At 29.8% G+C, this 19,663-nt stretch overlaps 1 protein-coding gene and 1 long non-coding RNA gene across 4 annotated transcripts in view; one reads left to right on the forward strand and one right to left on the reverse strand.

The window, feature by feature from the left end:
- LOC121113675 (esterase E4) overlaps positions 1-18,294 on the forward strand; it is a 111,040-nt gene extending 92,746 nt beyond the window's left edge. For 2 of the 3 annotated variants that reach the window (XM_071886753.1, XM_071886754.1), the window contains exons 3-8: positions 15,935-16,182; positions 16,242-16,904; positions 16,963-17,301; positions 17,486-17,763; positions 17,825-17,953; positions 18,020-18,294. In XM_071886753.1, the coding sequence (XP_071742854.1) occupies positions 15,997-16,182; positions 16,242-16,904; positions 16,963-17,301; positions 17,486-17,763; positions 17,825-17,953; positions 18,020-18,095 (1,671 nt within the window). In that variant the 5' untranslated portion in view covers positions 15,935-15,996 and the 3' untranslated portion in view covers positions 18,096-18,294. Of the gene's footprint in view, positions 1-15,373; positions 16,183-16,241; positions 16,905-16,962; positions 17,302-17,485; positions 17,764-17,824; positions 17,954-18,019 lie in introns of those variants that run through there. The other variant, XM_040707520.2, reaches the window with a different exon arrangement.
- Positions 1,395-7,869, reverse strand: LOC121113676 (uncharacterized). Its single transcript, XR_005863095.2, has 4 exons — positions 7,597-7,869; positions 5,853-7,524; positions 4,599-5,091; positions 1,395-1,538 (listed from the first exon to the last, which is right to left on the reverse strand). It is a non-coding gene; the product is annotated as an uncharacterized lncRNA (long non-coding RNA).
- Positions 18,295-19,663: the final 1,369 nt, after the last annotated feature.

Genomic DNA, 19,663 nt, shown 5'->3' on the forward strand with positions numbered 1-19,663 from the left:
TTTTTAATACAGTAAAAAATAATTTCTGGTTTTTTCTTGGCAGAATGTTTATCTATGTGTGGATCATTGTGTATGGTGGATAATAATAGACGGAAACCTTTTTTTTTTATTTTTTACATTTGTATCGTACAGAAATTGCATTGGAATCGGTTTCTTATAAAAAATTACTTTCAAATAGTTCATTCTAGTTAACTTTGACCATATCAATATTTAGTTCCTTCCGAATTTTTTTCATCGTTCCTAAAAGAGTTTTTCTTTTTTCCAAGAGCTTCAATGCTAGAGGTGTCCTTGTAAATTAATTGTCCAATCTAAAGTAATCCCAGGATAGTACTCAGAGAGAATAAACTATCACTTTCACTTCAGAATTCGAACATACATCACGTCGCTACCTTTATTGTATGACACAACCTTTCCTCCCAAAAGAAAAAAGACTTGAAATCATCTACTTTGCCTAATAAGTCAATCAGACATGGTATTTTATTCAATACTTTCTTATAATATTACTTAGATTTATTTTATGTAAAGCGTAGCAATACATTTATATTTATTTTTGATAGTTTAAAAAAATCAAAAAATCAGGCTTGGATCTGTACACACTTTTTTTGTTCATTCGTTCATTTTCTGAAAAAATTTTCGTTCGTCGTTCATTCTTCCACTTTCTTTCTGTTCATTCTTTTATTTTTTCCCCGTTCATTCTTTCACTTTTTTCCGTTCATTCTTTCATTTTTAACTCTTTTTTTAAAAAAAAGTTTTGTTGGGACGATTAAGATGAATGTTCCCAAGACTACAAAGCATCAAATCCAGTAAATTCGGAGTTTTATAAATGGACCTTATTAATGCTCATAACAAACCCAAAACATTTAGAAAAGTTATATCTGTTTGATGCAACTTTTCTGTATGAATAAAAAAAACTAACTCAAATCACAGGAAACTATAGTTTCATAAATTTTTTAACTAATTGGGTTGACACGGTGAATGCATGGATAAAAAAATGTTTTGCCCATAATTATGATTGCTATTAAAAGATTAAACATCATCTTTTTAAAAATAAATATTGTATCATAAAAAAGCTTGTACACATCTACATTTCTTAACAAAATTATTACAACACCAAATTTTAATAACACCTCATTTGGAAGCATTCTAAGTAGCAACGTAGAATTAATAATCTCGGTGGGATAGGGTATTGTGTCATTTGTTTCTATTACCTGGTCAACTGATTGATTTGTTCTTAAGGAAATTTCACCTAAAAGATCTTAAATGATTTTATCAACTTATTAATTCCTTAGTGCTAGAATTGTTCCTCCTTACAATCATTTAATTTCATTGTAGTTATGACAAAAAAGAAACTTTTCTTAAATTTCTACTAAAGAAAGACATTTAATTTCCTAATACTGATCTTTTTAAGATCGATCCAGACCGAATTTTTCTTTGAGACCAGTTCAGACCAAACTTCTTTAAATTCTCAAATTAGTTCGGTCCTCTAAAAGTCATAACGGTTTCAGACCGGCTTAGGATTTCCAGACAGAAGCCCAACACTAGTATATAGAATATTTTTTGAGTATTTATAATGAATAATATGTACAAATATAGATTTTTTACAAGATGCAACTCAAAAATGAGATGAGTAATTTTAAATGAAAGATTTACAGTACTGGGATGTGGATAATTAAATTTTATATCAATGATGTAATCTTTTAATACAAATAATGGATAAGAAGTACTTTATTTTTTTTTAGAGAATAACAAGCATGCTTAGTTACAAAAAAGCAAACATGAAAGAATAAACTTCTTGTGGATCGATAAAACTGAATATTCCCACGACTACAAGACAATAAATCCAGTAAAGTCATATGTAGCTTGTAAATATAAATGTTCTAGAGGGAGTAGTACCCTGCATTGGGCAGAATTATTACATATTAGGCGTACATGAAATTGGTTTTAAAAACACATGCTAGGTGCTAAAGTCACAATCATTTTTTTCATATTTGACCTGTCAAATTAAATGTAAGCTGGAATGAATATTCTCAAAATTGAGTGTAAATTACATCCGTATTTTTTGGCAAGTTATTGTCGATTTCTATCAAAAAGTATAATTGTTAACCCTTTGCGTGTGTAGCCAATTAGACTCAAAGGAGCAAAAATTTATCATCATAATAAAAATTATCTTTTTTTTTTAAATATAAAGTTATGACCTTTAGCTACACATTTTCGTCAAAAATGAGTCTTTCAAAGGCAAGGAGGCGGACAAACTTTGCGTGGTTTTAATATAGATAGTATTAAAATTAAAGATATAACCCTTGTAATAGAGTTTCTCTAAAAATATATATAGTTTCACTCTGGGCCTCTGTTGGTTGAGAGCCCTGCTCATAATGAGTAATACTTAATAGTCTCAACTTATATTGTATGTTTGCTGAAATTGTATCAATCTCCCTGATAAGAGGGCACGTCTGTAATTATATTTACTATAGGCAAGGCGTAACCTCAACTATTTAACTGATTTGAGCCCCGTAATTTTTTTTATAGAAAAAAAAATTGCCCGTTATAAGCTACCACTGATGGTAAATCATTGTCAATTTAAAAATAAAGTTAATAAAATTCATTATATAAATTATCCTTATGATCTATTTTTACTATCGGTAAAAACTTGAATTAAATCAGCCAACCAACGATTAAGGGTGCTCTTAAAATTAAGGAATTAGGAAATAGGTCCCTTGTTGATTTGCCTTATCCTTATGATTTTCTAAAGAAAATACTTACTATAATTTTTTTTAAATCATTAATAATATAAATTGTAAACTGTTGCAAATAATTATTTTTCAGTCGAATTCTGTAACTGATTGGTTACGTCCAGAGCTGATATGTAATATCGTTAAATAGGAACCAAAACCACTTTATTACATTATTAAGAATTTCGAAATGTTATTCATTACACCCTCCTTGGTCCTAACAGTATAGCACTGAGATAAATCACTTCAGGGCACCAAAAAAATTGCTACCTTACATATTATTTTTAAGTATCCCGTCAAATTACATAAATTAATTTTATTTTAGGGGCCCCCAAAGACAATCATAATTATATCCATAATGAAGAAGGGAAAAAAGAAGTAATCTTTGGAAACAACTTTTTAAACATAACAACTCCTTAGAAACAATAAAAAAATGAACGACAAAATGAACGCCATTCATTTTTTCCCCCGTTCATTCGTTCAAAAATGAACAAAAATCATGATCACCGTTCATTTTTCTGTTGAATATCCAAGCCTGATAGAAATACAATTTTATACCATAACGAATGATGTTTGACTTACACGATGTTTTTTAACATTGACGTCATAGTATATGAGGGATTGCGTGTTTTATCAAAAAATGGGTTTCTTCCCAGCAGTCGGTTCTTTTTTATACATCCTCAGTTTGGTAACAGGCACTTAAAACAAGTGACATCGCTATAGAAAATTCGGACCCAGGAAAGTATATTAGCTACAAACAGAGCCGTAGCTTTCTTATCCGCAGAGTTCATTGTGCCCAAACTTCCAAAAGGGCACTGAAAGTTAAGGTTGCTTAAGACAATCGTTTTAACTTTCCACATACATGGTACAAATGTTTTGTATAAATGGACCTTAGCTAAAAAAAGTATTAGTGAAGGGGCATAGTAAAACTTAGGGAACCATTGGCCTTAAGAAATATTATATTATAGGGCCCCAACAAGCACAGTAGCGGACCTGCATTTTGTTCCGTTTATTTTTGTAACAACGCGTTTCATTTAAATAAATTATGTAGATAAAATATTATTTTTAGTTATAAATATACCAAAAAATACAACAAATGAAAATAACCACAGGAACCGAGACGGATAAACAATATATTGTGGTCTGGGTTCGACATTGTCGGTTCCGTTTCTAGCGGTTAAAGAACTGGAACTGCTTGTCCCGCTAGACCGATAAGGGCACAATCCTACTTATTACTTCTTTTATTTATGAAAAGGAATCAATTATGAAATAGCCAAGAGGACGAGGGAATCGATAGATTATATGTAGAATTTTTATGTATTATTTTCATTGTTTGTACTTTTTTCATATAATATTTCAAAATGTTCATCAGTTTTATTTGTTCTTATTTTTATGTAGTCTCAGTTCAAATTACCAGTTATTTAACTATTAAGAATGGTCAGAACTGAAATCCACATACACGTACTTATGGTATAGGGGCGTTTGCAGAATTATATATATATTTATGGGAGGGGGGAATTTTCTGAAAAAAAAATCCAAAAATTGAAATTTTACTCAAAAATATTCAAAAATCTATTGCTATTCATAAAAAATTTCAAAAATCCGAAGCTATTCATATAAAATTTTTCAGGAAAATAAAAATTAAAAAATTTCAAAAATCCGTAGCTATGCACAGAAAATTACATTTATTGGAAAAAGAAAAAAAATATTACTATTTTCGCGTAAAAATTTTTCATACTTACCCAAAAAAAATTAAGGTAAAAATCAAAAAATACTTAATGGGGGTACAGTTCCTCCAGTCCACCCCCTGAGGACCCTCCTCTAGTAATACATACTGAATTAATTAATCATTATTAAAATTCCAATTACCTCAAAGTTTTTCAGTATATTTTGAGTAGATTAGAAAATGATATGTTTTTTTGCATTTCTCCCTCCTCCCATTTTCTGTTGCTGTTTGTAGTAGAAATATAAGACAAAGCACATGAAGCACCAAACTACTGAGGGTGCTTTGTTGCTATGTAAAGTCAGCAAACATACATCAAAAGAAATTCTTTGTCACCCACACCATGTTAGCCCCCACTTGCAGGTTCAATTACGTGGTGGCATCTTTAGAAGTAGTACTTCAGTACTTTCTTTTAAATGTACTTACTGCTAAAGTACATTCGAAGTACTTTTTGTTCACCTCTGCATTTTGATTGTACCATAATCACAGAGCATTAATATTGTGTTTTTTTTCTAAAGTGGAGGCAATTGCCCCTTGGTTACTCTCCAGGTCTGACATGTACGGATCAATAGCATATAAAAATGGGCAGCTGACGAACTTTACATTCATAGAAGTTGTTGATGTGTTGAAGATATCATTCTGATAATGAAAATTCAAAAAACTGATTTACTGATAAACATTGTATGACGTCATTCTAACCAGGGAGTAATATTTACAGAGAGAGTGCACTTCTTTTCATAAAATACATAAGTTGACATAAACAATCATCTTTAGGATATCTTTGTATAATCTTATATACAAATAGATGCCACATAGATATACTAAAGATGACTGTTTATGTCAACCCAAGGTTAACATAAATACAAGCTTAGACAATCATGTATTTGGGATTGCTAGAGTTTCCAATTTACTCTAACGTACCGACTGATGGGCAGGGAAAAGAGATTTGAACAAAACACACAACTACTCATCTACTATGACGTCAAAATTAAAAGTGTGGTGGAAGTCAAACATCATTCGTACACGCGTTATGGTATAACCTTGTATTTCTATTAACCATGATGTCAACCTATGTTTTTTCTGAAAAGAAGTGCACTCTCCATGTATATAGTGATCCCTGTTCTAGCGATGTTTGTATAATAAATAAAACAATAAAATCTAAAAAACATAGAATGATCATGTGAAGAAAAAGTTGACGCCGTTGTAATTGATCAAACCATTCAAATTATAGTAGTAATAAATTTGTATATTAACAACATAGAGGGCGCTTCAAATTCCTTAATGTGCGATACTAACTGTATTTAACATTTGAGGATATTTTTTTTAATTTAACTTTTCATTTTTTAAAGAAGTATATGATGATTCTATACAAGATCTGAAGTGATTGATTATATATTTACCATTTTTTGGTCAACAAACTTTCGGCTTTAAAAGAAAAATCCCTTGCTTTTGTTCAGCGCAAGAATTCTTTGTAAAAACATATTTGACGGCATCAACAACTGAGAAAAATATCTGTCCAATCCATATTTTCCTATGTGACTGATTCAAAGCGAAATTGTTTGTAGGTACGGTAGAGAAACCAAATTATATCAAGAAAGAAAAATTAATATGTTGTTTGACAGGTTCATAATTGTCGGACGATTCTATTTTGCAAAAAGATAAATATCCTTTTTCTTTAACAATAAAATTTATTAAATAGTACAACATTTTGCCTCTTGAAAGATACCTTTGACCTCTTCATCTTAATATTTTACACCACCAAGGAGGAAGTGTTAGTACATTATTCATTTTGAATGTTAATAAATCGTTATGACTCAAATATTTAGATATATGAAGACACATATTCTTAGTTAAAGTATGCATTAGATAATGATTAATTATGAGGTCTACTCGTAGAATCAATAACTGTCCAATGAAAACAAATATTACAATATAGATACATTCCTGATTGCAATAGAATGTTTATATGTAGGTATTTTGACTTCTGAAAGGATTGATTTTCTACAATTTATGTTAAGGCTTCCTAGAAAAGTTAATCGTTGTATGTTGAATATATTACTTTACTCTCGTCTTAATTGTATAACTATCATTTCAATGATTCAAATTTTGAATGGAAATAAAACAAGTTTATTACATCCTGAAAGCTAGCAGTAACTCATGAAGCGTATACTTAAGAGAAATATACATATGTATATACTTATACATCCCTCTCTCATACTTTCACGTGTCACCCACATTTGCTTCTTTAAACAAATGTTTTTAACGGAGCATGCGTAATATTACATTCAATACATAACTTAGACTACATCAAAGCTATAATTAACCAAATAGCGAAACAAAGATCACGTGATCAATGTATGTCTAAGTGAGAATGACAATTGTTTATTTATATTCTTTAATAAACACAGCGACAAAGAGTGGCGCCGTCGTGTGGCAAAATAATATAACTCCCAGAATGATAATATTATTTAATAAAGAATAGAATATGTATACACATAGAGGGTGCTGTGAAAATTATTACTAGAATGCACCAATTTTGAGAGAAGCTACAGACTGTCATACCACCTTGCAGATATTATATATATTTTTTAAGTTGGCTCATGCCCTATTGGAGCGGAGCTATGCCATGGAATTCTAGCAGGGGTGTTTACAAGATTATATGTATAATTACTTTCTTTTTTTTAAAGAAAAGAAGTCCTTCCAAAAAAAAAATTGACCCCTGTTTTCTCATTAAGTTTTTTCTTCTTAAGCGATAATTTTTAATTTTTCCCGGTCTAACAACAAAAATTCCTTAACTTTGGAGGGGAGGGCTATACCCCCTATAGCCTACACCCTCCAGATGCCCCTGTCTAGTGACCTGAAATTATCAGGCCGAATTATAAAGGAAAACAAGCTATATTCGTTGTCTGTAGAATTCAATGGTGGTTCTGCGAAGGGAAGACAAAATTATAAGCGTCATGAGAAAAAATGATCAATAAATATCGTCTGTGGTATCATAAAAAGCGACATCTTACGGACGAAAACCAATTTCACGTAAGCAGGGGATTTCGCTACATAGTTTATAGCGTTGGACTAGATATGTTGAATAAAATAAGATTAAAGCCTTTTGATAGGATTTAATGAAATAAAAGTATATGTACATACCAATGTGTGTATTAAACTATTTATAAAGATGGGAGTTGTTTTCGAGACAATGACAATCTAGAGAAGCTGAAGCAGGTATTAACATCCCCAGCTTGTCATTCTCTTTTGATTAACTCATATCATGTAAAAGTTGACTTCTTATTCTTTAGTTAACAAATTGACATATGGAACTTCTAACATTGTTGGTTCACTCATAAATTCGGAAGACTGATTTAAACTAATGTATTTGTTGCCTTGTTTACATCATTTTAAAATGATGTGTGTAAGAGTCTTTTGCCGTTCACGTGACACATCCCCCGTACATTTTGTCTTGTCTTCGTTTTTATTTTTTTATATTCATTATTTTTTTCTTCAAACTTAACGACAGTTGAGTTATTGAATTAACCCTTTTAACCTTATATATATCGTAGCATCTTTAACTTAAAAATAGTTCATCTCGTAAACTTTTTGTATATATGGAAATATGATTCTTTATTTAATTGTTGTGATTTGAAAAAAGTCATTTTACCCTTAATGACATTAAGGGTAAAAGAACTCACATAACGACTATTGAAATGCCGAGTAAACTTAATTAATGCTCTCAAATGTATTTATAATGTGCATTAGTCAAAACTGGATCTACATATATATACCACTCACTCAATAAGGGATATTTGAGAAAATATGTTTTAATAAGGATTTTATTACATTTATATCTTGAGTCATCATTTTGAGAATGAGTTTTCCATCATTTATAATTAGTTGCCATCAACTCAGATTATAAGCAGTTCAGTTACTTTTTTTTCATGATATAGACATTTTTTAATTTAAAAAAAAAATGAAACAATACTATTTAGGGTAGACAGGGGACAATTATAACACGGGACGGTTAAAATCAGTGTTGTGTCGAACACTATTTATTTTCTCCAGTCCAGTCTTGAGACCGATCCTAGGAATATGTTTCCTAATGAGATATATATTAAAGCATAGACAATTTCCAATGCAACTGAGATATATTGCAAAAAATAATCATGTTTTCAATATAAGGTTAACATAATATCCCATAATATACTCACAGTGGTTCATTTGCACACCACGTTGGCAGTGGTGTATTTTGGGATATTACAAGGAGTCGTTTATGCTTTGAAATGTGGCGGTAGTGGAGTTTAAACTGCCTTAGGGCCATACAGTTCACCTGCACTACCTGCGTGCTGAGCTGTATTTTGGGATAATTTAAGGGTTCCTTGCTACTCAGGGAAGCAGTGGTGGATATATTTAACCTTCCTTGGGGCTCAACATTTCACCTGCTTTACCTGTGGGCCAAAATGTATATTGGGATATTGGAAGATATCCTTAATACTTAGAAACGTGTCGCCCTTGAAGTTTTTACTGCCTTGAAGTCCAGACTTCACCTGTACACAGCCTGTGAGCTATGGTTTATATTTAATCATATAAACTAATTACAATGAAACTGTACACGATACAGGTCCGTCCGCAGGGTTATATATACTATTTTTTCGGAGAGGGGGGTAAGTTAGTAGATTTCATAATTTTTTTGAAAAAAAACTTTGAAAATACTTTCCATATTCAAAAACATTTAGATTTTTTAAAAATAATTTCAAATATCACAGTTTTTAGAAACAAAAATCAAAAATCCTCAGCTATTCACAACAAATAAAATTATATTAAATAAGTTTGTCTTACAAAGATAATGTACAACACCATTTTATCATGCAACGTTTGTACGCCAACGAAATTTTCAGCAACTTTTTTACCACAATCAATTTACCGGACACCCTAATATAATAAGAACATATTATATAACTACTTACTTATGTAATTAATTATATTATACATATAAATAAATATAGAAATGGGTAACCCTCAATGACGTCAGGAGGGATCGATTTTAATTTCTTTCAGGACCGACACAACACTATTTTCAAAATTTGCTCATCTCCAATATCCAAAAATGCTACAGTAGGGGCGTAGACAGGAGTATGCTGGGGGCCTTAGCTTCCCCCAAAAAAAAAAGAATTTTTCCTTTATTAAAGAAAATTTATTTTTGGAAAGTTCCATAGCTATTCCCAGCTGTGAATTTTTGAATTTTTTTCTCAAAAAATTCAATATTTGAAATTTTTTACCAAAAATTTAATATTTGTGAGCAATTATGGATTTTTGAAAAAAAAAAATCCAAAAAATTTAATTTTCTGTAAATAGCTGTGAATTTTTAAAAATTTTCTCCAAAAATTAAAAATTTGATATTTAAAAAAATTAACTTTTGTGAACAGTTGTAGATTTTTGAAAAACAGAAATTCCAAAAAATTTAATTTTTTGTAAATAGCTAAAGATTTTTAAAAAATTTCAAAAAAATAAAACTTATTGAATTTTATTTTTGAAATTTTTTTCAAAAAAAAAATTAATTATTAGTAAGCAGCTGTGGGTTAAAAAAATATCAAAAAAGTCAAGCCCCTCAGCCCCCCCAAAAAAAAAAAAAAAAAAAAAATATATATATATTTACTGTATAGTAAACCTCTTCAAATTTCAACTTTTTTTTCAAAACCTCTTAATATTTGAATTTTTCCCGTTCTGTCAGGTCTATAGAAACCAAATATACTACTCATTTGGATTTTGGACCACGGTGATGCCTGCCGCATAGGTCTTGAAAACTTATTGTTGGGAGCTCTAAAAAGGCAAAAATAACTTTGGTCTATAGCTTTGCAATGGCTTATCGTATAGCATTGATATGTGTATCAAATCAAAGCCAATAAACTGTGCTTCAATTTGTATAAATATATTATTAACACTTTATTTGTGTACATTTTACACTAGATATAAAAAAATGATTGTTTTTTAAATTTTTTTCCCCTGTCATTTTAGGTATTCTCCCAAGTTATTATTATCTTGACGTATACAAAATAAGAATAAAATAAAGTAAAATACCAAAAAAATCATTTAACTTTTAAGGAAAATCTGCCAAAATACTGAACATAACACGGGATGACAAACTTTTAAGGAGCGCTCTTGGTAAGAATTGCCCTGTTAATAGTCATGCTCTACTCGTCTCAGAGGCTCCTCAGTACGAGTAAGGGAAATTCCTCGGTGTTCCTTTCTGTAATGTATTGTCTTTTATTTACTTTTAGATCATGACGTAGGGATTTGTTTTAAATAGATAGTAATGTACCTTGTGTTTTACGAGTTGTTATATTTTAATAGTTATATACTATGTACATCCTTTTAAATGTAATCCCTTATTGAATATATGTTTTAGTGTATGATTGTACCCCCAATCCAAAGGTGTTCTTATTGACTTTACTCCGGTCCGTTGCTTCTGTCTGTTGGTGGTGTTCGTAGAACATTACACTTTCATAACAGTTTTGATCGAACTTCAACAATGCAATGCTACATTAGACCTATTGGAAATATGGAACCTGAAAAACACCGTTTTTGGTCTAGGATTTGATACAATAACTACCAATAGTGAAATCAACAACGGTACAGCAAGACTGATTGAAGACATAATTGGGTGAAAAGTTTTTACTTCACTTGCCGACATCATATATAAGAGAAAAAAAATTTGGTACATGTTAGATAAGGACAATCCAATAATTTTAGCCAATGTTGAAAAAGATTTGAGCCCCATGAAGAAAAAATCAGTTAATTCCATAAACAATATTTTAAAGATGAAATCTCCAAACGCAGACTTCAGAGAAGTAGCAGAGCTGTGTCTGATTATTATCAGTAAGAAACTTAGTCGAGGTATCCTTTAGACCAAGTCTGGTGCAATTCATCAAGCCCGTTGAATGACCAAGAATATATAGGCAATGAAATTGTTAATGCTTTCAAATGGACTAAAATACGAAAAGGACACCATCATTAAACTAGAGATACTAAATAAATTCCTGGCTTTATGTAATAAAAAGTACTGGATACCAGCAAAATCTGCCACCGATGCTCCTATCCACGATTTGCAATTGATTAAGAAGATACTTCTCTATCAACATTCGGATAATGAACTTGCAACCTCTGCTCTGAAAAAATGAGAAATTATGGTTGGTATCTGACTCAAGAATTAATAACAATCCCCTTATTCAGTTCACAAGAGTTCACATCGCATATAAAACAAAAGCTGCAATAAAGCTATCAAAAACCGAAAAGATGGTGTCTTATAGAAAAGGCACGCCAGTTATTCCAGTCATTAATCAAACTACATCTCTCATTGACTTGGTAGGACCTGAGTCACATTTTTTTTTTTTTTTTTGACGCTCTCGGATTGAAAAGTGACTGGCTTATTACACCGGTTGATACCTGGGGAATAAATAAAAACTATGGAGCAGTCTGGGAGTTTGTGAAGTCGGTAAAAGTGACCAATGATGTTTCTGAAAGAAGTGTAAAACTCATGAGTGACTTAGCAATTAGTATTTTATATTATATTGTTATAGTGGGAAAAATGAATTTCTTGTATTTTATTCTATTTTTGCATTCATATACGTCAAGATAATAATAACTTAGTTGAAACCCTAAAAAGACAGCGAATTTTTTTAAAAAACAAGCATTTTTTAAATCTTGGGTAAAATTTACACCAGGGCACAGATAAAAGGTCAATAACCAGAGTTATACAAATGGAAGCACAGTTTGTTGGCTTTGATTAAATACCCATATCAATGCTATACGATAATAAGCCATTGTGAAGCTACAGTTTTTTCAGGGCCACCTACAATGAATTTTTATAGTCGTGGTCCAAAGTCCAAATCACTGGTATATTTAGTTTCAGTAGACCTTGCAGAACGAGAATAAGTCAAATATTAAAAGGTTGGAAAAAAAAGTTATAATTTGAACAGGTCTACTTTACAGTCATAAAATTTACATTAAAATTAATGAAGATAAGGTGAAATAAAATGATTAATAGTTGCTTACTTTTCTTTGAGATATTGAATAAAAACTATTTTTTTAGAGGAAAAAAGTATTGTTTATTCCTCATATTTATTTGTAATAATGCTGTTATTTTTTCCATGATTTTTCCTATAACTGATATCTTTAGAATTATTCATTAATTTTTATCCCTTAATATAATTTTATCAAAGTTACAAAACTCACTCAGTAAGTAGAAATTTGAGATATTGTAACGCTCAGAAGTTAGGGAAGAGTTGCAATAAATGTTTTCATTTCCCTCGCATTATTTATTCTTCTGGATTATTTTATACTTCAGATCAAACATGTTCTTTTAGCCAGAGAAGAAGAGACAAGATGGTTGAAATAAAAAGTATACAAAAATGATGTGCATTAATTATGTTCAAGACTTACGTAACCTCGATAAAAAAGAGTATAAATACTCGTAGTAGATTATTATGATTATGTATTTTTATTTAAAATAACTTCTATAATTTTTTATAGCATAATTATGATTCAGATACTATGAACTATGCTTTTAATAAATAGTTTATATTTATGTTTTATTCTAAAGAAAAATACATAACCCTGTCCTACATGACGTTGATTTCTATTAGATTACATTTGATGAATCTTAGTCAAAAGACGTGAAATGAAAATAGTGCATCTACAATATTTTAGACAAATCAGAAATACAGACAAAAAACAACTTTGGAACAATATGGATATACAAGACGCCTCTTATTCCTTTAGTTTCCTTCGTTATTTATCTTAATTCTACTATAATACATTGTTATTTAAAAATTCAATATCATAAAAAGTCTAGCTAATTATTCATCAAAAAATATTAATTAGTCTAATTTTTTAAATTTATAATTCAAATTCGATATTTTTTACTAGTGCAACCGCGACTCTCTATGTGGACAGTTGTAACATTTGAAGAATCACCAAATGATCTAATGCAATTTGTGGAAAATATTTTCATTGGTGTAAAATTGAAAGAATTTCAATCAAATACAGCATGTTGTGTTTTTATTTTGAAGTAATTAAGTCAAACCAGCGCAGAGTAATTGAATTCAAAATAACAAGTGTTACAAATAATCTCGGCCTCTTCTACTCTATACAGATGAAATAAAAATGGTGGAAGTTTTATATCTTAAAGTCACACAACCTTACAAATTTTTTATCTTGTTATTATGACTGTGTAATGTGGATCTTTCTTTTGTACATATACAGTGTACAATTAAATTCTACAATTCAAAGATGAGAATTAATTTTTTTCAAAAAATATTTGTATATTTTTAATACTTTATAATTACGAGTTTTGATGTTAGCCATTTAAAAATTTAAATTATTGGGAAAAAAATTTCAAAAAAAACCATAGCAATTTTCAGAAAATTACTTTTTTTGGAAAAAAAGTTAGAAAAATTACATTTTTTGAGAAGAAAATTAAAAAATCCATAGCTAGTTATAAAAAATTTCAAAAATTAAATTTGAAATATTAAATTTTTGTAATTTTTTTTGAAAAACCTACAGTGTTTAACAAATTATTATTTTTTGGGAATACATTTTGTACATTTTTGAAAAAAACATAAGATTATAAAATTTTTTGAAAAAATTTCAAAAATTAATTTTTTGCTTTGCCGCATAATTTGCCCAATGACAAAAAAATTATATTATAAAGCAATAATTCCTTAATTTGGGGGAGGCGTTATAACCCTCCAGTTCAAACCCCCCGGACGCCCTTGCTGACAATACACGGGGTTTCCACTCAAATCTATAGTTTTACGGTATCATTTTGGGTTATTTGCAAGAAGCAATTACCTTGTTATTTTATTTACTTGTTTGATTCAAGTGTGATTAGTGGAAACAGTTTTACACTTAATATTACATATACATTTCAATCTTTTTCAAACGTGTATGTTTTAAAAGGGTTTGAACATGTTTAAGCTTTCAATGAAGCGTTTTCAAAAAATATTGACGCTTTTTCCACAGTGCAACCACACATTTATGACTATTACAGTTCGTGCCACTATTATTACTCTACCTTCACTCAGTGTTTGTCATTCGTCTGGTTAAAGCAATAAATAATCAACCAAAATTTTCACAATAATATTATGCAATAATTGATCCTCATTAATATTAGTTATTGGACGATTAATTGGTATCAAGTTCAACATCGGGAAAATATTGTTTATTTTGGAATTTCTATTTACTATTGATTACTTTTCTAAGTTATCAAAAAAAAAAAAAAAATAGTCCTCCTCACAACAAAAAACAACAAAAAATAAGAAACCTTGCTTTTTATTTGAAAATTTAATATTTCAGGTTTTTTTTTCAAAAAATTTAATATTTGAAATGTAATTTATTTTTTATTTTTTCAAAAAAGTTATTATTTGTGAACAGCGGCAAATTTCGTAAATTTTTCTCCAAAAATTTAATTGTGTGAATAGCTGTGGATTAAATTAAATTTATGAACTAAATTTTTTGGGAAAAAAATTCAATTGTTGGTAGTGTTGTTGATTTTTGAAATTTTTTTCTAAAAAATTAATTTTTTGTCAATACTTATCGATTTATAAAAAAAATTTAAATATAAATTGTGGACTGGATTTTTTTTATAAATTTTCTCCTATAGATTTCATTTTTCAAATATTATTATTTTTTATTAATAATAATTTCAAAAACAAAGTATATATATATTTATAATCCTGTGAACGCCCGTGATAACAAAAGCGTATTTTTTAGACTATTAGTTAAAATATTTAAATATCGGCATCGGGAATTTGTACTATAATTGCATTGGCATTTTTTTAATTGTCCCTATATTAGAAATATAATTTTTCAAATTTTGAAATCTTTATTCAAAAATCCCCCCACTCCAAAAAAATATATATTTATATTATCATACGGAGGCCCCTGCTGTGAATTTGTACATTTTAGTATATTTATCCATGATCGGTCAATATGAATCAATTTTTATATAAATGATTTAATTTTCACTTTGTTTTTAACGTATTCATTTGAAAATCCAGTTTCCTTGGAAACATTAATCGACAATAATTAAAATTATTGCTTTATAAGCAATTGACCCGAATACCCTCTACTATATCTAAAAAATATAAATAATAATAAATGTTGTCATTGGAAGTATACATATGGTAGTTTAATTTAATTATATGATGTATATGCCTAACATGTAATTTAGTTTTATAAGGATGACGTTTAGAATGTTTAAATATGTATTATACTCAATAAATGCAAGTTCATTTTTAAGAAAATCCGAATAAAAATTTACAAACAAAAAAATGGTTTTTCAGTATGAACGAACTTGCATTATACGTGTACTTGACATACTACAGCCACGTATCAACTTTACAACACATTTTCTCTCCGTGTATTGAACCAATGAGTTCCAACCTTATTTCAAAGACAGATTTCAAAGCATTTTTTTTTTTTTTCTTTTTTAAAGTAGCGGCGAAGTAAGAACTTATCCTCAGTTAGTCATTTAGAGTTGAACTAATAATACAAAATATGAAAAGACTTCAAATTTCTCTCATATTCTTGATCATTGGATCGTCTTTCGGTGAAGATGTGATAGTTAAAACGTCTAAGGGTCCAATCATGGGCCTGCGAGAAGATTCATCAAGTAATGGTTATTTCTATTCCTTCAAAGGAATTCGTTATGCAATGCCTCCAGTTGAAGATTTAAGATTTAAAGTAAGAAATAAGAACCTCAATGAATGGATTATTTTTACTTGTTTATATTTATCTTTTAGGCACCAACTGAACTTGAACCATGGACGGAAACCGTAGAAGCAGTTGAAGATGGACATATTTGTCCTCAATATGACATTGCCAATTCTATTCCTCTTGGGGACGAAGATTGTCTATTTCTGAATGTCTATACTCCAAAAATAGATTCAAAGAAAAGGGCTGTTATGGTCCATATTCATGGGGGTGCATTTATCCTAGGTGGAGGAGTGAGCCATCTTTTTGGACCAGATTACCTTATGGAAAATGATATCGTTCTTGTTAACTTTAATTATCGGTTGGGAGCTTTAGGATTTTTAACAACCAAAGATACAATGGAAACTGCCAATAATGGAATCAAAGATCAAATTATGGCTTTAAAATGGGTCAAAGAAAACATAGACAAATTTGGAGGTGATCCCAATAAGGTCACCATCATTGGTGAAGATGCTGGTGCTGCTTCAGCAACAATCTTATCAATGTCTCCAGCAGCTCAAGGATTATTTCAAGGGGTTATTGCACTCTCAGGAAATGCTCTTTGTGATCAGTTCATACAGAATAATCCAGATGAAGCTGCCAAAGAATTGGCTGCTCGATTGGAATGCTCGTCTACAGACGGCAAGGATATAATTGAATGTATTTCACGCAAAACTCAACAAGATATTGTGGAGAAAAGTAACTCCATGATGGTAATTATTTATACATTAAAAAAAAAGTAGGTTTGTTTTAATGATTTTGTATTTGTAGATGTTCTACACATTCCCACGTTGGTTTGCTCCAAATGTTGATGGTGATATCCTTCCTGATCGACCTGAAAATTTATTAAGCAATGGCCAATTCTCTAAAGTTCCAATTGTTTTGGGTCAAACAAAGAATGGAGGAGCCTTCTATTATCGCTTAACCATCAACTCTTTTAATAATGGAGGCTATGATGATAACTTTATTGATCATAAATTGCCACGTCTCCTACCAGTGATGACTAATTACAATTCTAAATTATACCCCATCACACGGTCCATTCGCAAAAGATATTTTGTCAATGTGGATATGGAGAACGAGGACGAGTTTAGACCACGTTATATTGAGGTAAGTTTGTTCACACTTTACATATGAGTGTATTATATAAAAATGCTCTGTAAATCTACCTGAAAAATATTTTTGTCTCATTAATGAAAAAAAAAAAAAAATGCTTATTCACATATAACCTGTCAAAATTTCTTGATTTTCTTTTTTATGCTATGTAAAATTATTCCTTCTTTTCTTCCTGTAGTTCCTAACTGATATGCTTTTCACGAAATGCACTGATGAATTTGCACGTGCCATTGCCAACCATAGTGTACCAACCTATGAATATCTCTTTGACTATCGTGGACAATACTCCATCGTCAATTTCCAGGGGGAACAGGTTGATATGGGAGTGGTACATGGTGATGAAATGCAATATGTATTCCACAATATATGGGGAGAAGATTTCTCAATGAGCCCAGCTGATTTAAAATTCACTAAAAATATTTTTACGCCTCTTTTGAGTAGCTTTGCAAAAACAAGGTAGGAGGTCTTAATGTACACTTGACATATAACATATCCTCATTGAAATATATTTTTTTAGTGTTCCTACTCTACCGACCATTGATGACATCAATGTTTCCTGGTCACCTCGAGCTCCAAACAAAAATAGGATTTTAAAAATTAGTAATAAATTGGAAATGAATGAAGACTATAAGAAGGATATCCTTAAGTAAATATATTTTTTGATCACACATTTACTCATAATTAATGAACATTACTCTTATAATTTATATAGGTTCTGGAATGAGGATATCCAAAATATCCTAAAATCAAAGAAGAAGTTAGGGAAAAAGGGAAAAGATGAACTATAAAAACCAAAAAATTAATTTAAAAAAAAACCTACATATTTTGTGGAAACTACATTATTCATTAGGATTTACTGTTTGGGGTAGGAAATTTTTGGGGTAAACTCGTTTAAAAAAAGTATTCATACTGTACGTGTTTTGGTTTGTTTGTTAAAGAATACATATTATGTTTATTTACTAATAAAACAACTACAAAATTGTTTAATTTTTATTGAGTTTTTATTAGGGGTTGGATCCATATACCCTTCTCTGTTCGTTCGTTTGTTCAGTTTCGGAAAAGTTTTCTTTCCTTCCTTCACTTATTCTCCCTTTATTTTTGAAATGTGAAAAAAATTATGGGAACGGAAAGAATACATTTTCCTATAGCAAAAAAATCCAATAAATTGGGAGTTTTTCTAAATTTTTTCCATAATAAAAACCTTTTGATGGTAAAAAAATATATTAGTCAAACCTAGTTTAACGTCGTATCACGGCCATAAGCGGCAAAATCCAATTTTCAAATTTGGAATTGTTACAGAAAAGGAAACTGGTGTAGAAGGGCATCTGTACTTAGCAGTTACCCTTGTTTGGGTTCTAGGTCTTTTACCCTCCGTTCTGTCATTTTGCCTCTATCATTTCACTCCCTGATCCATCTACCTCCATAATTTGATCCCCTAGTACAATAAATAACAACCATAAGTCCAAACATTCAATGTTTTAACAACCACACAAACCTAATTATAAATTTAACTTAATAATGTAAGTATTAGTGATGCATCGGACTTCTTTTGACGTCATCACTTGTCACCCTTATTTATTAAAACTTAATTTTAATAATTATCTTAATTTATTATTTTATACGTAATCTGGTAAACCTTCTATTCAACCAATGACCAAAGAGCAAAAAAAAAAAAAAAAAATGGCAGGTTCTTAGTCAATATGTACAATTTAATTAATTATTAAATACTCATCAGAATTTTAATATTGAAATAAAAACAATTAAACTTCTTAAATACGATGAAATAGAGTATGAATAAGAAATAAAAACCCTTAAATAGGTTAATTTTATCTAATTTTTAATAAATGCATTATTTCAATTATTAATTATTTTATTATGCACATGCTAATAATACTAAGACGAACTTGCTATTCCAGGGACGGACAGACACGTACTATAATATTATATTATATTAGGTGTGTATATATAATAAAAATGGGGTGGATAAGGCATGATAAATATACAATAATGTTAGATGGATCTCGACGCTTGATAAAATGAAAATGCGTTTTCTGAAGAAACTTGAAGACTCAATAAAGAAATTTTGGGAATGATAATAAGGGAATCAATTTTGATTCACAAAGTGATAGAACAAATAGATTGTCAACATCAATACCACTGGGAATATCTAGAAAGTTGTTGAGAAATCGAAGAAAAAAAGTTTAATGAACTTGATACTGGAATAAACCTCAGCTAAAGTGAAAGGATATTTAAAAAAAAAGTGTATATTATCTGAAGATATCAACGAGTGGGTGAAAAATTAATAACTCTATCTGGGCGTTTTACAGGTTATTTGATTTAGAAGAGGGGAAAGGAT

This window comes from Lepeophtheirus salmonis, chromosome 2 (genome assembly GCF_016086655.4).
Source record: "Lepeophtheirus salmonis chromosome 2, UVic_Lsal_1.4, whole genome shotgun sequence".
In the NCBI taxonomy this organism is placed as follows: domain Eukaryota; kingdom Metazoa; phylum Arthropoda; class Copepoda; order Siphonostomatoida; family Caligidae; genus Lepeophtheirus; species Lepeophtheirus salmonis.